Source organism: Oryzias latipes, chromosome 16, assembly GCF_053564925.1.
Source record: "Oryzias latipes strain Hd-rR chromosome 16, Olatipes_Hd-rR_3.1".
Lineage (NCBI taxonomy): Eukaryota > Metazoa > Chordata > Actinopteri > Beloniformes > Adrianichthyidae > Oryzias > Oryzias latipes.
Window position 1 is genome coordinate 33694295 of NC_136252.1, and position 18718 is coordinate 33713012.

The 18718-nt window shown below is 47.8% G+C and overlaps 1 protein-coding gene across 6 annotated transcripts in view; it reads left to right on the forward strand.

Moving 5' to 3' along the window:
- The window catches only part of satb1b (SATB homeobox 1b), a 57098-nt gene that overhangs the window by 18556 nt on the left and 19824 nt on the right, over window positions 1–18718 (forward strand). For 4 of the 6 annotated variants that reach the window (XM_023964087.2, XM_023964090.2, XM_023964088.2 and 1 more), the window contains exons 6-11: window positions 1083–1194; window positions 2037–2114; window positions 4762–5252; window positions 9944–10156; window positions 12886–12957; window positions 13037–13192. In XM_023964087.2, the coding sequence (XP_023819855.1) occupies window positions 1083–1194; window positions 2037–2114; window positions 4762–5252; window positions 9944–10156; window positions 12886–12957; window positions 13037–13192 (1122 nt within the window). The remainder of the gene's footprint in view (window positions 1–1082; window positions 1195–2036; window positions 2115–4761; window positions 5253–9943; window positions 10157–12885; window positions 12958–13036; window positions 13193–18718) is intronic. The other 2 variants (XM_023964091.2, XM_078933634.1) reach the window with 1 other exon arrangement.

The window sequence follows — 18718 nt, forward strand, 5'->3', positions numbered from 1 at the left end:
AATTCTGACTTCCTAACCCTGACCTGAACTCCACCGTGGTTTGTGTTGAATGAAGGCTTTTCAATAAACATATAAAAGCCTCCTTTGTTGTAGTGCACAAGTCCAACCGCGGACCCCCCACCCCCCCTTGTTTTCCATTATGATGGGATGATGCACCGCAGCACGGTTGGCACAGATTCACACCCAGCTGCAGTCTCCAATGTGACTGAAAATGGTGACAAAGGGGCGCAGCGTCTGCCTCCACCTGGGCACAGAAGATGTCCCGGATCTGCGGCGGTTTTGGTCCCTCGCCTACATTCGTGAACCTGGTTGAGCGTGACGCGGGCCGACGGCGGAGGTCAGGAGTTCACCGACCTTCCTGCTGGTGCAGCTGAAAGGTCGCATCTCTATCCTTCCACGCGCATATTTCCTTGAAGATGATCAAGATGGCAGACCTTTTATTTTGAAACCAGATGGTTGGGTTGCTTTGAATATTTATAGCGATCGGAAAAAAAACGGCGCCGACCCCGGCTTTCACCCGGAGGCTGCAAAGGTGTTAGCGGAGGAAGAGCGGCTCCCTTCGTTTGTTCTCAGGTGACGGCGGCGGAAGGGAACGTTCAGAGAGGGGGGCAAGATCCACATGCTCGCTGTGGCCCCCCCCTCAATCTGCTCCACTCCTTACCTCAAACAGATTGCATAAATAAAGAGCTGCAAAATAAAATCTGTTTACGTGGCCCAGTTCCGCCACCGTTCGCCGCCATCTTGCTGCGTTTGAAGGTACATGTCTGACGTTTCAGGCGCTTCAGCACATCCCTCTTTAAAGGAAACCAGACCAACTCAGAGGCATTTGATAAGACAAACAGATAAGGATGTAACTTGTTTTCTTCTCTAAAACAGATCTCAGATTTCTGCATGTCATATTTCACTCGCTGTTTTAGTGCTGGGTTTTACTGTTTTTTTGTCTTGACAAGCTCCAGCGCTGCTGCTTCTGCATGTTTCACAATATTTCTGCGTCTTTTTTTGTTGTTGTTGTTGTTTTTTACTCCTGCAAACGGGAATCTAAAGTCTCTCTCCCTCCCTCTCAATCAATCTCTCTCTTTCAGAGTATGATTTCCTCCATTGTGAACAGCACTTACTATGCAAATGTGTCGGCGGCGAAGTGTCAGGAATTTGGGCGCTGGTATAAACATTTCAAGAAGACAAAAGATATGATGGGTAAGCAAAACGGAGGGGGCGCAAAGTATGGCGCTCTTATTTCTCCGCGCACACAGACTATTTTTTTTTACTTTCACACCCGTCGTCATCCACAATATGTGCCCCGACTGAGCGCCTCTTTGTCTCACGGCGTTCGCTCAAACACCCAGTTATCGTCTTATCTAATAACTGGAGGTTACTGTGAGTTTGAATCCAGCCTTATCTCTGAATTATCCATTATTGCCTAAACTAATACTGAGGCCTCCGGAAGCCTTTTTTTTCCCACTTGGTGAAAGGAAAAGCAGCAGCGACTTTATCCTGAAATTCAATTAGAACTTGTAATCTCCCAGAATCCCCTTTGACCCGCTAGCAAACGAGGTTATGAACTGTAATGCCAGCAGACGGAGAAACGCGTCCGAATTCCCGCCTTTCGATTGCCTTCAGATATTAGCTTTTAGCAATCTCTTCATCTTTTCTCCTCCTGATCATAGAAGCTGAAATATTTCACCGCCTCCGTGTAAAAACGGCGTTTTGATCTTATCTGATGCTTTTTTTTGTCTGAGTGACATCAGACTGGGAGCACTGGTTCCTGCAGGAGCTGCAGCGTTTGTGTGTTTTCTTGCTTCCACCTACACAGTTTTTTTTTTTTTTGTTTTTCTGTCGCAGCTGTTTCCTCAAACGGGAAAACGCTGCGGCTCACAGCCGGCCTTCAGTCAGGCTGCTGTTTAAGACGAGCTGCTCTTAACGCTGTCTTTCTTTCCTCACAACCCTGTCTGTGTGTGTGTGTGTGTGTGTGTGTGTGTGTGTGTGTGCGCGTGCTTGTGTGTGTGTTTGTGTGCGTGCCCTGCCATCTGACTGTGCAGGCATGCGCCAACCCTCCCAGCTGGAGGGCTACCTGGGGACGTGTGTTCTCCGTGAGAGCCCGCGTGCCAATGCACTAGGTATGTTACAACATGGGCCCACACACACACACACACACACACACACATAAACACACCCATGAACGCACACTGCTAAACCTATAAAACTCTTCATAAAACACATTTTAGTTGGTTAAAGCCAATGCATTTGCTATAAAAGTAGGACTTCCTGTTTCTCTCGGTTGCTTTTATCTTAAATTAAAAAAAAAAAATGTCAATTTTTTATTAGGTTTTGATGACTTTTTCTTTTCCAAGCGCTCAAACATTATCCAAGACTCAAAATTGCAGACCTACAGTCCTAATAAATTGTCCTGTAAAAGTTGGTTCAAAGGTTGGTGCTCAGTCAGAAAGTAGGGTCTCCGGCTCAGACCAGTTCCAGACACCAACCCCCCCATGATGCAGGACTCCTTGTTGACAGAAACCACATTGAAACGGTTTGAAGCCTTGATTATGTCGGAGAAATTTGCAAATTTAAAATTCCCGCCACTTGAAAGGAAGACGGCTGGACTGGCGTAGATGTTGAATAGACGCTTCCTCCTACACTTGGATGAAAAGTGTGTTTTTAAAAACCGAATTTTTAAGATGATAGACGAAAAAAAAGGCATTTTTGGAACGGCTGGATAGCTCCCAAGATGGCTCGCCCTTTTTGTAATGTTGGGTCCCCCACCCAACATTGTGAGTGGCTGTAAGCTAGCTGGATGACAGGCAGCAAGGGCGGTGCTTAGCCTGCGCCAGGAGCCCCGCCCACAACGTTCTGCAGAAATCATGTTCTGGGAAACGAAATGGGGTTTCTTGGGGGGATTTTCTGCTAAAAACGGCCGAATGATAATCAAAAGACGACCGGAGACACTTAGAAAATAGATGAGATGATGATCTTGTCATGGTGTAGCAGAACCTCTGCTACTTCAAACTGAAACAACCTCAGTCTGAAACACGGATGGCTGATAAAAGCTAACCACACGCGTGTTTGTACACACTGATATCATCTCCAGTTGTGCTGACTCAGCATGTTGAACTCTTGCACCCTCCTGTCATGTCGGGATAACCTCAGACACAACACCGTGGCACACGAGTCTCGGGTGCCCCATCGACCATAGGCGGGGCCTCAGGCTCCGCTCGGCGCCACAAGAGGCGGCACTGCCTCTTGTGGCGCCATCCTCCTGAAGCCAGGCAGCGGCCCGTGGCTTGGTGGAGGCGGCAGGTTCTCTGGTACAGCGTCCCCTCGGCTTCAGGAGCAGGAGTTGGTCGATGCCGCTCACTCCCCTTTACATGCCGACCCCCCACTCCCATTGTGCGCTTTAATCCGGGGCTCTTTTGTGGCAGGATTCCACAAGAGGGCCCGCCGTGCTCCTCCGTCACCCCCTTCTCCTTTCAATTTGCATGGAAATGCCTTCATGTGTGTGTTGTGAGTATGCCCCCCACCACCACCACCACCATACCATCACTGAATGGTTACAGAGAAAGAGATGATTATTATTGTTATTTTGTTTGGGTTTTTAGTGTTTTGAACCCCACCGTTCCACTTCACGTTCTTCCTTTTTTCTTTCTTTTTTTCCTTGTAATGGATCGGACCGGGATAGTTGGCGTTTGGTTGACGCGTAGGAATCCGGATGCGCACACGCACCGTTCAAAAACACATCTGTGCAATACTTCCGCCTCCCCCAAAAACGCCAATCTCTTGATAAGCGGAGGCTCGTTTCTGAGCGAGCATTCTCATTCAGTTTGATGCCCAAAGTTCCTAAACACCTGAACACATCCATCTTTTCTCCAACTGCTTATTGGCTTCACTGTGGGTACTACTTTGAATGTTAAATCATTGTTTTTGCCTCCTAAGCTCATAATTTAAACTTGTCCTAAATATTCCCAAGCAGCCATTATGGACTTAAGAATTCCCAAAGGCGAATCTCACCACAAACATCTCCGTTCAGTTTTCTCCATTCGTTCCATCAAAATCGTTGGTGTCCTCCGTGAGAGTCCCGTCTGCCGCTGTTTCTTTACGTTTATTTTTAAGCCACGAAGACGCCAGCACGGGCTCTTTATTGGAGATTTACGGGTGCAAAGGGAATCGGATTCTGCCGTTTCTGTGGTCTCCGTGGACATAAACTCTGCACCTACACAAACACGCTTCACATGCTGAGGCCTCATGAGGGGAAGGGAAAAAAACGGACATTCTGAAGTTAATTTTGAAGGCGTGGGTTGTGGAAGAGCAGGTCAGATACAATGAGGCCCTTTTATCTGCGCTTCCATCTTTTTTTAACCGCCTGTGTCATATCCAGTCGTTCCGGGCGGCTTTTGGGAAACGCACCAACATCCAGCATCTCTCCATTGATAATTAGGTTTCCTTGATTTGGTTTTGAAGCCCCACTGGTCACAAAAAAAAAAAAAAAAAAATGTCTTTTCGACTCAAAGGGAGTAAACAAGAATATTTAAAGACACGCAAAGATTGACTTGAGGCTGGATGTTGATCCACTGCAGACCGCGTCTGTTTCTCTTCTGGTTGGAGGCTGTGGTGCTTTAAACTGATGCTCGTGTTACCTGGTCAGATGGGAATTTCTGCTGCTTCCGTGTTTTCATGAAGCCTTTTTTTCACCACTTTTCTCTTTGCTATGTGACCTCAGTCGTTTGGCCTGCCCTCCATTTTTATTCCCAAACTTTTATCTCCCTGCAGCTGAAATGGACGGCCTGTCCGACCTCTCCCCTCCCGGCTCCAACCACAACCACCTGGGCTTCTCCCAGCAGCAGCCCATCCCCGGCAGCACGGCGGAGCAGACCCCTTCCTCGCCGGTTCCCCCTATGCCCCACGGCCCGCCGCCGCACGGCGGCCAGACGGCGAGCCGACAGCCCCAGCTCCCCGGTCTGCACCACCCGGGCCTGGTGTCCACCCCCATCAGCCCCCAGCTGGTCAACCAGCAGCTGGTGATGGCGCAGATCCTCAACCAGCAGTACGCGGTGAACCGGCTGCTGGCGCAGCAGTCCCTGTCGCAGCAGTACCTGAACCACCCGCCCGTCAACCGCAGCTCCCACAGCAAGCCCATGGAGCCGCAGGTGGCGTCCAACACGGAGGTCTCCGGCGAGATCTACCAGTGGGTCCGGGACGAGCTGAAACGGGCCGGCATCTCGCAGGCCGTCTTTGCTCGGGTGGCTTTCAACAGAACCCAGGTGAGACGGGAACGCCCTCACTAAAACGCCACAAAAGACGGAATTTACTAGAAACGTTGACTTTATTTCCCTCTGGTCCCTTTTGATTTTTGCCGGTGTCTCCACTGTCGGTGTTGTAGAAACTAAAACCGAAACAAACGGCAGAAAATGTCTGCCTGGAAATCCGTGTATTTTTTAAGGTTGAACCACATCGTGAACCCCCCCCCCCGTTTTTAAACGGCTTCCTAAAGTTTCTTTCATTTTCTACATTTAAATTTTTTACATTTATATGCATTCACAGCACTTTAGCCAACTGCAAAGGCTTTACAGGTAAAGATGAAATACATTTGGAATTCTTACAGCAAAAACAACAAAATCCCACTTCTGACACCAAAGTAAAAAGTGCGTCCCCCCCACCCCCCCACCTTCGGGCTCGGTTGTGATTTGAAACTCCTTTTCAAAGACGTCTTAAGACCGCTGCGTTTCTGAATCCTGATAGCATCGCCGCCGTACCTGAGGACTGCTGGCAGGCTGCCACGCCAATGAGCCCAGCTTCAGTCGTTAACATCCTTTCCCGCTCTGCTTCCATGTGGCGCTCGACTTCATTGTCGGAAGAACAACACACAAACGCGCACACACACACACACGTGGGTGTTGATTTCTCCAAGGGACAGCTTGTTTCTTTAATGTTGGCGCTTTTATCTGAGCAGAAAAGAACCGGTGTCCTGCTGCAGGTTAGCCCACCGCCGGTTTTTTGGTACATTTCAAATATTTTTTATCTCAATTTGAACCCTTGTGGTGTCTTGTGGGGTCAAAATGACCCCCCCCTTACAGTGACGTGTTCTCCCTACCATGACAAAGGTGGATAAAGGTGGAAAGATTTCACGTAGTCCATGGACACCAGTGAAGATCACAAATCATTGAAGAAAAAAGGTTCAGAGCACTGTCTAGTGGGTCTAGATGACCCAACTCCCAATGTTAAAGTGCCTTGAATAGCACAAGGAATAATTAGGAAAATCCTGCAGATAAAACCGTTTGGATAAAACTCTGTTCGGCTCATGTTTCCTGCTCGCAAAGACTCACTCTGGGGAAAATCAAGATTTTCAACAGAAAGAAAATGAAGCTCAAAATTGTATTTCTAAGCATTTTTGGGTTCAAATCCTCGTAAATAAGGAGCGGAAGAATGAATGTTTGAAAAAGATCGTATTTTTGTATAAAATGTGGTGGGCGGGGCTACAATCTCCCTGCTCCGCCCCGTTCTGATCCATCCACCTGCAGACAAAATGATCCACGAACATCTGAGCTGGAATCTGGATCTGCTCACCGTTTTTTAGTGGCCTGTCAGGTTCAGGGCTAAGCCAAGGGTGTAAACAGAGAGCTCTCAGCAATGGGGAAGCTGGGAAAAAAGGTCCCGCCCACAACTCAGAGGTGAATTTCTAACAAAACACTGCCGCTCTGCAGAAACAATGTCCTAGAGCAGTGTTTTTCAACCTTTTTTGAGCCACGGGACACTTTAACCTTGACAAAAATCCCGCGGCACACCAGCATCCAAAAAAATAAAAAATAAACAGAAATTCATGGTCTCTATTGATCGACAGCCCCCCCCCCCCGCAATCTCACGTGCATTTTGTGATAATTGTGGCCAAAAAAGCAGGAAGTTGCGGCTGTTTTTTCTAAGAGATGAAATAAAAGTTAAATTAGAAAATTTAGAAACTGTTTGTTTGTCCGTTGAGGTTTCTAAACATTTCACGCGCACTCATTGTGCGCTGGGACACTGGCCCTTTAAGCCAATGCATCATGGGAGATGTAGTGTGAAAACTGCCGAAAAAGGGCAGAAAGACTCGCGTCTGTGAGCTTCATTGTTTTGTTCATGGTCTGACACCGGACTCTGTGGAAAGCTACACCGCTAAAGACGAGCTTTAGATGGTATTTTTGTTGGAACTGAGAGAATTTATGAGCAGAATTAAGAACAAGGAAGTGAAGACTTTAACCACTTCTGATTGGTCAGACTGCTGACATGTGATTAAGCCTTCAACAATGATTGGCGGAGACAGGTTAAGGGGCGGGACTTTCCCGCAAACCGCTATAGCTGCAGGTAAATACCGTCATTCTTATCAAAATGTCTTTAATAGAATCAAATAAACACAAAGAAAAAGTAATTTTAAGATCTTTTATATTCCTCACTACTCAGTGTTTTATCAGGGCCTGTTTGGATGAACAAAGAGCTGATTTCCTGGAGATGGGAAATGTTTTTAGATCAGTGAATGATTAATGAGGGTAATTTCCCACGGCACACTTGACCATCTCCCACGGCACACTAGTGTGCCGCGGCACACTGGTTGAAAAACACTGTCCTAGAGAACACCTTTTTTATAATAAAAAAAAAAATGTTTTTTTTATTTGGCTATAAACAACTATCATAATTAAAAGACCACTTTGAAAATAGATCAAAGGATGACCAGAGTCATTAAAGGTTTTAGCTGTGAATAAAAAACAAACAGGAATCCTTCTAAACCTGTGAGGTGGGTTTGCAGAAATACTCAGATTCCTTCTTGTTCTTTAACAAATTGCTTTTCCTTCCATTTGCTTTGACGTCTGTTATCAGAAAGGTAATCACCCCCCCCCCCCCCCCCTTACACCCCCACCCCCAAAAGAGAGAGCATAATGAGACTGATGGTCGGTCACATGCTCAGACCGGGAACGGTCGCCTCCGCGGCTGATGGGAGGAATTAGCCTGGCGTTCTGTTGGAGGGTGTCCCTTTAGAGGATTATTTATTAGGTTTGTGTTTTTCCACAAGCCCGTGTTAATAACAGGAAGGCGGCGCGCAGCGACACGCAGGAGCTGCTGTCGATTCAGGAGGTAAATCAGAGGAGACAGAAGGGAGGAGCTGCGGTCGACTTTCCGATTGCCCACACAGATATGCAGGCGGGGATGATGCCAGGGAACGATACGCATGCACACGCCACGGCGGCGCTAAAGTCAACCATGCGTCCGTGCGCCCCCCCTTCCCCCCCCTGCCTCCACTGAAAGGCTTCTTCAATGAAAACATTTGATTTTTAGCTCCATCTGCATCAGATCCCGAATCAAAGAGGACTTGGAAGTTTCAAAGATGGTTAATAAACATAAAAAGAGAAAGAAAAAGTGCGTGCCCCCCCCCCCCCCCCCCCCATCCCATCACCTTGTTTTATTAGAAAATCACACCTATTGACGGTGACAGAAGTGCAGCGGCGGCTGGCGCAGTGTGAGGCTAAGAGCTGATGAAAAGGCCCAATCACACATCTCTGCTAATGGACTCATGGCTGTCTCATAATGACGGAATCGAGCGCCATTGAAAAGTAAACAGAGGAGACACTGATTGCCCACTGAACAAGACGTTTCAGGCAAATAGCTGCACTCTTATTAAAAAAAAAAGAAAAAAAGTCAGATGTGGAAAATTACATTCAAGCAAGTGTAATTCATTCTGAGATGAAACAAGCTTGTGTGAAGCGGTTTTGTCATCCGCGGGTTTGACTCGCAGCAGAACAATTCCCCTTTTCCACTTCAAGAATCCTTTTATTTTCATGGGATGGTTTTATTTATGAAGGCATGAAATAAATTTTCGTTTTTGAGATGCTTCAATTAACATTTTTTGTATGGAGTGGGAAAAAAAAGAGAGAAAAATATCATTTAACGATTAATTTCACTCCCACGTCCACTTTGGGAGTCTAATATGCAACGACTGGTCAATGTGCAAAAGGGAAACGGCGTTCTGAAATCCTGCAATAGGAAGACGGCGGCACTTTTTGCTGCATCAGCGCGAGCCTCCACACGCTTGTTTCCCTTTGAGACGTCTGCCACAGTAGAGTGGAGGAACTGAATGAGGCGCGAGGCGTTCAAGGCGACGCGGAACAGAAACACAGCGACCGGCCGTCTCTAAGAATGTAAACATGAGGCTGACGACAAACCGGGTGGTTCTTCGGAGAAGCCCGAGACTTTCTGTCGACACGGCTAAAGCAAACGCAGGACTCCAAGGCGTCAGTCTGACAGACAACAGAGGGCGCCATGGCAACCTGACGGTAGCACTCCGACGCCTTATCTACAAACCAGAACTTTGTGGAATTATTAATCTCAGCATCTGTTTATATTAGAACAATCATGTTGTTGCTCAGACTTTTAGAAACAAAATTGACGTTTAAACCAAAAACCGAAAAGGTGGACTGAACCAAAATGTAAAGACTGATGGACTAAAATATCCAGGCTCACTGTGGATCTTTCCGTTTTACCAGAAGTCCATCTGTGGCGATTTTACCGGGGACGAATACTGGATCGGAAACCGGCCCCCATCTTTCAAACTCAGTCGGAATCGGATGTTGGATCCAATACTTATTCTTTTTATTATTATGATCAGCGCTCTATATTTCCAGATTCTTATTACAGGTAGACTGTCTACTAGACTTCTGCACGCAGCTGTTTTAGCTGTACAGCGCAGCAGAATGGCGAGAAATCCATAGATTCTGACTTCCGTGGCCAAGAATTGTTTCTATAAACCTTTTAAACTGACAGCAGCTGTTATTATTTAGTTTAACACAAAAAAAAAAGAGTAAACGTTTGGGGAAAAAAGAAAAAAAACGATCCTGTATATTGAGAATTAAACGTAGAGAAAAGTATTAAAACAAACATCACAGCTCCAAGTGTTAATTTGACCCCCCCCCCCCCCGGTCTCCTCCTGCAGGGTTTGCTGTCGGAGATCCTGCGTAAGGAGGAAGACCCCAAGACGGCGTCCCAGTCGCTGCTGGTCAACCTGCGGGCCATGCAGAACTTCCTGCAGCTCCCAGAGGCCGAGCGCGACCGCATCTATCAGGAGGAGAGGGAGCGCAGCCTCACCGCGGCCTCTGCCATGGGCTCCGCCCCCCTGATCAGCACGCCGCCCAGCCGGCCTGTACAGGTACAGTGATTGCGTGCATTTAAATTCTATAAATGAACAGATGTTAGGATGAAACCAAAGCAAATGGAATGGGGAGATGGTCCCTCGTTGATTCAGTGGCTGTTGGAACCAGGCTGATGCCGTGAGGTTTTGTGGTTTTGGGGGTCTTGGTAGACCCTTTGAACCAGGTCTTGGTGTCTGCAGCATCTCCGTTTTTTTGTTTTTTGTTTTGATCAGAGCTGTTGCATCCAGGGACCACAAAAACCTGGAGTAGTTCAGACTGAGGCGTTCGTGAACGCAACCTTTTCAGTCTATGGATAATGGCCCACATCATCACCCCTCCACCGCTGTGCATTACACTGGAAGTCCTCTCGGAGCAAGGTTCCCGCCTTTGACTGATCCGTCTGAAGGACTGACGTCATTGGACGGCTCCGATTTTAAGTTCTTCATCCGCTCTGCTGTGTTCATCAATGCTAACATGCTAACAGTTACTCTGCAGTTTCTGACCTGAGCTCGTTCAGTCTTTGGCTGAAGAACGACGGAGTCTTTCCAGACATCAGGCGGCAAAGATGGTTCCTGTAAAGACGTCTCCTCCCGTATCGCTCGTGCTCAGTTTGATCATTTAATCAAGAACATTTGATGAGGAGCACTTTGTTGCTACTTAGCCTAGCCGTTACTATGGAAGCAGTTCTGTTGTGGTTTTTATACATGAGCTCTGAATTTTGGTTTTTGGATTTAACAAAGAGTCCAGCGACTAATCTGTCGTGATGAACACAAATGAATGGGGGGAAAAATGACCTGAAAGGATGAGGAAAAAGAACCGCACATGTATTGTAGCCGATATCTTATCCACAACCGCAGATGTTGACTTTTTATTTACATTTTATTTTAATTCTTCTTTGTTTTATTCATTTATTTAGTGACAGGAGACTCTGTAATCTGAAGCTTTCTAGGATCTCCTGAAGAAAAAGACGTCACACTTCACAGATGTTGGTGTCTGGGCTGTTTCGTACAAACTTATTCCTCTTCATGAACGTTTCTATGTGACACTGAACCGCCCGGCGGCCTTCTGGTCTTTAAGTGAAGCTTTGAGGCTTCAGTCTGACGTAAGCGGCTCTGAAGAGCTGATCTCCTGGGATCGGTTCCTGTGACGCGTTCAGCAGGTTGTTGTGAAATGTTGTGTTTTTTACTGGCAGTCGCTGGTGAGGAACGGTATGCAGGACCGCCTCTGATGGTTTTATGGTTTTCTGTCTGTTTGTGGGACGACCTGAAGCTGGATTAGGGTTCAAATTCCCCCCAAAAAGACCTAATCCTTCCTAAAGCGCTCAGACTTTTGAGTGGGGGAGATCTTCCTCGTGCAAGACCTTAAAGGTGTTACTCGCCGTACCTGAATACTTCTTAATGCGCCTTTGTGTCCCCCTGCTCCCCGGCCCCCTCCCCTCAGCACACAGGTGAGAGCGCCGCCGGATCATTTTTGGTGCTAATTTTGACCTTCTTAACCGCCACTTCCAAAGCGAGGCTCGCTGGGATGAGGCCAGACTTCAGACCGCAGCCCTGCAGCCCGTCTGCAGATCGCCGGCCCCCGTCTCAGGGGTATGTGGCAGCTTTCTGCCACGTAAACCCCTTTTGAAGTGCGTCCGGCGGCGTCGGGGAGGTGAGGGGGCGGACAAAGGCGCCCTCTGTCTAGAGCGCTTGGCTTCTGTTCAGGTGAAGCGCGCAGAAACACAGAGCCCACCCATCCGTAAGCCTCTCCCCCTCCCACCCTGAAAGGCTCAGTGTGGCAGCAGCAACCCCCCCCCCCCATGCATAGATGTAAAACGGGTTATTCTGTGGCTTCACGCTCACTTTGCAGGGTCACAGCTTTTCCCAGAATTCCCTGGTGCAGTTTCAGGATGCACCTACAGGGGAGGGCCGCCCTCCTCCCCCCCCACCTGAGAGCGGCTTACATAACTGAGCAGGAAGGTGACACAACGCATCCGAACGCAGCTGCGTTTATGTCGCCCACAGTACCGCCGACACATCTGTGCGGTAGCTGGAGGCCGAACGCTCTCCTCCGTTATGACTTCAGCTCAGACATTCATCATATAGACCTGTTTTCTGCACAATCCTCCACGCGAGCACAAAGGCGCGCGTCTGCACGCCGTGTACACCTGGCCAGCTGCCAGCCGCTCTTATGGAGCGCTGCGGCGTGAATTTACGCACATAAATCAACCGGGGTGGCAATCCAACCCGAGACAGAGGCGGCTTTTTATTGGCCTCATAAAAGCAGATGCAGAGGTATGTTTTCCCCCGTGTGTGTGTGTGTGTGTGTGTGTGTGTGTGTGCGCTGATGGGTCGGTGCACGCCCCCACGCCGCCACGGTGCCGCCCCGCTCGGGCCGGGGTGCAGCGGTCGTAAAGAGGATGAAATGCTCCGACATTCCCGTTTCACCACAAAGTTTGGGGTTGTTTTGCAGGCGTCTAGACAAACTCTGGAGTTTCTCTGGATCCGTTTGCGTCTGCTGATCTGTTTTCTTCAGAGCGGTATGCAGGCATTCATATGCTAAACGCGCTTCTGTCACGCCTCTATTAGGATACTTGTTACCTTGTCAAAGGATTTTTGTCGAGATGCAACAAGCCTCTGATTACATCTGATTGGATTTCACTTGACTTGAATTTGCTGTTTAATCAGCCGCTTGAAACGTGGGAATCTCTTCCAAGTGTTTCCGAGCTGAGCGGCTCTCTGACAGCTCTGTGGTTTCGCACCCGCAGCCCCGCCGCGAGGACTGCAACAGCATCCGACCCGAGGACTGGAATCCACGCATCCCTGTGGGCATTTCACCTGTGAGTAGAACACCGCCTTAAACGCCACCAGCCACTGCCCCACCCCTCATGAAAGGGCAACCTTTCTGTCACGCTGCAGGTGAAACCGTCGCCGCTGCCGAGCGAGTGGAACGGCAAGACGGAGAGCTGCATCCTCAACATCAACTCCACCATTTATGACGAGATCCAGCAGGAGATGAAGAGGGCCAAAGTGTCGCAGGCGCTCTTCGCCAAGGTGGCTGCCTCCAAGAGTCAGGTACGGGTCGTCCCACGAGCGGGAAAGCATCAGGAACAAAAGTCAACTTTAGATAGAGACGGCTACCGTTTGGGTGTTATCCGATACTTCTAAAACAATTTTGGTCCCTAAACGGTGCCCATCAACTTTTTCCAAAATGACTGAAGTGTGGGCTGCACGGTGGTTCAAGTCCCGGCTGGGTGACCTGAACCAGAACACCAGCGGGGGACCTTTCAGTGTGGAGTTTGCATGTTCTCCCCGTGCATGTGTGGGTTTTCTCCCCCCACCGTCCTAGAACATGCTCCATAGGTTACTCTAAATTGTCCCTGGGTGTGAATGTGAGTGTGCATGGGTGTGTGATAGTGGCGACCTGTCCACGGTGTCCACAGCCTTTGCCCACAAGTGGCTGGGATAGGCTCCAGCAGCCCCCTGACCCTGAAAGGGATAAAACGATTAGAAGATGACTGACTGACGTGTGCTGAAGCAGCATCACAGGGTTAAGGAGGAGCGCCTGAATGTACCTTTCTGTCTGCAAAGGGGCCGTGTCACAGCCGCTACCTACATTTTTGCATTTTCCATGTTTGAAATTTTGGTCTTATGTTATTGGTGGAATGCTATAAAATATTCATCCCATTGTTTTCCTCTTTCTCTTTCTTTCTTTTAGTATCTTTCCCCATTTTTTGCCACTTGTCTCCTCCTACTGTTTTTCTCAACATTCATCTATTCAAACGTTCAGCTCTTTCAGCTTTTTCCAGCTCTGACTTTTGGTCCTTCAAATCCTTGAACTTTTCCAGATATTCCAGGATTTTTGCCTCCATTGAAATCCATGGGGAATCCTTGAAAACCTTTGCTTCTTTCTGTGGTGCAGAAGCTCGCTGGTTCGATACCCGGTGCTCGCATTATTGTGCTGTTTTCACTTTATTTATGGTCAACTTTTAATCATTTCTTTATTTAATTTTTTAATTTTGCCCATGATTACTTACGTTTCATTCTTTAATCCAGCTGCACAGCCTTCGACCCTACATTTTCTTCTGGAAACGCTGCTCCTTCTGGTTCTAGTGTTTCTTGCGTTTTTCATTCGTTAATGTGCGTAGAGTTCCGACGAGGGTTTCTGACGACGGGTCTTTATGTGAATGTGGTCGTTTGAGAATTTTACTCTGTGTATTCGCAAATATTACTTTAATCCTACGAAATTGTGCGTGACTTTTTCGAGATGCAACAAAAAAAAGTCTTTCCACGACCGTTCCACGAACAGTACTGACCAAAAGTTTGGACACACCTTCTCATTCAAAGAGTTTTCTTTATTTTCATGACTATGAAAATTGTAGATTCACACTGAATTTTATAAATGTAATATTGTAGGTTCTTCATAGTAGCCACCCTTTGCTTTGATTACTGCTTTGCACACTCTTGGATTCTCTTGATGAGCTTCCAGAGGTAGTCACCTGAAATGTTTTTCACTTCACAGGTGTGCCCTGTCAGGTTTAACAAGTGGGATTTCTTGCCTTCTAAATGGGGTTGGGACCATCAGTTGTGTTGTGCAGAAGTCAGGTGGATATACAGCTGATAGTCCAACTCAATAGACTGTTAGAATTTGTGTTATGGCATGAAAAAAGCAGCTAAGTACAGAAAAACGAGTGGCCATCATTACTTTAAGAAATGAAGGTCAGTCAGTCCGAAAAATTGGGAAAACTTTGAAAGTGTCCCCAAGTGCAGTCACAAAAACCATCAAGCGCTACAAAGAAACTGGCAAGCTTGCTGACCGCATACTGAACCAGCATGGCTACCACAGCATCTTACAGCGGCATGCTATTCCATCCGGTTTGCGTTTAGTTGGACCATCATTTATTTTTCAACAGGACAATGACCCCAAACACACCTCCAGGCTGTGGAAGGGCTATTTAACCAAGAAGGATAGTGATGGGGGGCTGCGCCAGTTGACCTGGCCTCCACAGTCACCGGACCTAAAGCCAATCCAGATGGTTTGGGTGATCTGGACCGCAGAGTGAAGGCAAAAGGGCCAACAAGTGCTAAGCATTCTGGGAACTCCTTCAAGACTGTTGGAAGACCGTTTCAGGTGACTTAAAGCTCATCAAGAGAATCCAAGAGTGTAAAGCAGTAATCAAAGCAAAAGGTGGCTACTATGAAGAACCTACAATATTACATATTTTCAGTTGTTGTATATAATTCCACATGTGTTAATTCATAGTTGTGATGCCTTCAGTGTGAATCTACAATTTTCATAGTCATGAAAATAAAGAAAACTCTCTGAATGAGAAGGTGTGTCCAAACCTTTGGTCTGTACTGCATGTCTAACGGACTTTTCAGGCATGAACCACTGATGTATGACTGTTACGTCGCGCATATGAGGCACATGTCACGTTCAGTTACGTGACTGACGCTCAAATCTCTACTGCATTGCATATAAATATCGCAATAATTACACGCCGTTCATGTTCCACGCTGATTTACGTGTTCTTTGCGTGGTTTTAACGTGGTTCATTCGTGACACGTCTGTGAAAATTACACGTAAAGATAAAAATCTCACTTTTTCCACATGTGACCAATTGTCGTCTGTGCAATATGAGCAAACTTTATGAAGTGACTCTCATTCACGGCCTTAACAGTCTGCACTGCGGCGTTGGATCTCCATTTTTAAGACACGCTGTATGTAGAAGTAAACAAGGATGTCACTGCTCATCGCCATGACTACGGCTTTTTTTTTGTTTTGTTTTTAGGAGCCCCCCCTCACAGCCACACCCTTTCTTATACGAACCCGCCCCAATTGCTGTAATGGTAAAATGACTGACATTTTTTCGAAACATTGAAGCACCGACTTCGGCGTTTCCGTACAGTACCGGTAGCTTTGTTTACGTCTGTTCCGTATACTTTTCAGTACCAGAGTTTGGACTGATTTGTCCTTTTGACGCGCCGCCATCAACTGTTGTTCTGAAGCCGCCCTCCATTCAAAACGATGAGAACAGCAAAACCATTTCTGAAAGTGACTGAAGCATCGGAAACCCAATTTAAAGACTTTCACACATTTCTTTCACACATCTAATCATCTTATAGACGTTGGTGCATCAGCTCTTTGTCTTTCTGGGTGTTTAAGACGTCGGCCGGATAGCGGATCGTTCCAGGCGTCCTCCACCCGACGCGCCGTCACGCCCGCTTTTTAATAGAAAGATCTCCGAGCTTCCAGGCAGCTCTGTTTGTGTCCAAACAAACGAATCCTTGACGTGAGAAGCGTTTATTTACTCCCCGCTTTCATAGACGCCTCCCAAATCTTTTTTAATTCTATATGTGCAAAATATGAAAAACGGCACAAAAGCTGCCTGTGTGCGTCTGCAGTGAGTCAACAGCCGGTCTCGTCTTATTGAGGGTTTGGAGTTCAGCAGCCGACGGTGTTGCAACACCAAACAGAGTGTGTTTATATTAGCTCCACGCCGTCCGACGACGAGGGGCCCCCGCCATCGTCTCACAAAGAGCCGCCGATCCGAGCGGGTGTGTGTTGGAAACAGAGAAATTAAAGAGGAAGCACGGCAGCACTTTAACTCTTTATTAAAATCAATTAAGGATGCAGCGCCGAGGACTCGCCATTAAAGGTTTGCATGTCGCTGGCAGAGTTGGGGAAGATTTTTACACAATTGGGCTTGATGAAGAAGATTTGAGGTGTGTGTATGGGGGGGGGGGGACAGAAATGGATCACCAAGGGCGGAATAATCTGGAAATATCTGCAAAAGCTTTATTTTTTTCTTGCTGATTAGGATGATTATAGCCCCAGATAGCTTTGTTTTACCAAAATTGCAGTTTGATGCACAAACCACTGTTTTTGTTCAGAAGTTCAAAGACGCGCTGGAAGGATGGAGAAAGAGAAAGGAGGAGCATTAACTCGCTCATGTCTGTCTCCTCAAATGAGTGTTTGTCTGGGAGCTGCTTCCCACTCCACCTTTCTCCATCTTACCCCTCGACTACCTCTGCCCCCCCCACCACGCAGATTTCTGCCTCTATTTCACGTTCCATTCATGGCAGGCGGGTGTGAATGTGAATCGAGCAGCAGATAAGAAGTGTGCTAATTATGCCTCTGAAAAGGGGCCTGTGAGAGCACTTATCTCTGGCTCCATCTCCTAATGGGCGCTTCCCGGGCAGCTGGTCCCCCCCCCACCACCACCACCACCCCTACTGTACCCCCGTCCCTACCCAGCTGACATTGCCACAGCGCCTCCGAACCGACAGCAACCCTGAACCCCAAAAAGACAGACGCCGAAGTCGGCTTTTAGCCACTTATTGCTGTGGGTTGTGAGCGCCTGTGCAGTTAGCATGAGGTTAGCATGAGGTTAGCATGAGGTTAGCATGCAGTTAGCATGAGGTTAGCATGCAGTTAGCATGAGGTTAGCATGCTCTTGGCATGCTCTTGCAGCATCTCAGGGTCAGCACGATGTGAGGAAAACTTGCGATATTAGTGATCAATATTGCGACGCCGATATAACTTGCGATACATGAACGAATAGCGAAACATCTAAATACGTCATTTCCGTGTCACTGCAACAGTTTCATTTAAATAAGAGTCGAATTAACTTACATTGTACTCCAAGTGACCCTCGTCTCCGGACATCTAACATAGAATAGCTCCATCCGATTGGTCAATGCATCAATGGATTCATTCGGCTCGTGAAATACTTCAAGCTGCCGTAAGATTGCGACTTTCGCCGTCTTTTGCGATACGCGTCGTATTGCACAGCTGGATATCGCGATAACGATAAATTTGCGATTTGTTGTGCAGGCTGCAAGAATAGAGCTGTTGGTTTAGCTTCTGAAATCAAAGTAACTCATCAAATCTGTGAAGTTTTTTTGTTCTTTGTTTCTCCATAAAAATCCAAAAAAAGAAGACGTTCATGAGAGACGAGGCCGTTTTAGGGTCAGTTTCAGGCTGATATTTGATTTTCTGACCGGTGTGAAGCTCCTCCTCCTCCTCCTCCTCTGAGGCCCAGCAGGTCCAGAGGAGCAGCGCTGCTCCTCCTCCAGCTGGCTTCCGCCTGAGCGTTTGGGGGTGAAGCTGTGCGTCAGAGTCCTGCCAGCATGTAGGTTGGTGGAGGATGGGCCACGCTGGCAGCGCGCCCACACGGGGTCCAGGGAAATAAATTGTAGGGGGAGGGCGGCGGAGACGCCCGACTGCTGACACCGGCAGCGACCGTCCCGTTCAGCTGGGTGTGCTTCAGACCTTAGCGCCAGGTTCCCCAGCATGCCTTTGTCCACAGTGAGTGGGTGTTGCTGGTCCTGGGGAGTTATAAAAACGACCCGATGGAAGCCGCGGTGTACTGACGGCGGTGCGCGCTCGTGCGTCTGCTTTTCAGTCACGTGTGCGCGGCGGCGCTGATTGTTGTGTGTTGGCGAGGTTTCTGGAGAGCCGCCATTGTGTTCTCTCTTAGGGCTCGTAAGCACACCGGGCCTCTGCCAGACCTGAAACTACACACACACACACACACAGACAGTGTCTTTACTGCTACACATTCAGAGCAGGACCCACAGAAGCTGTGAATCTAACCT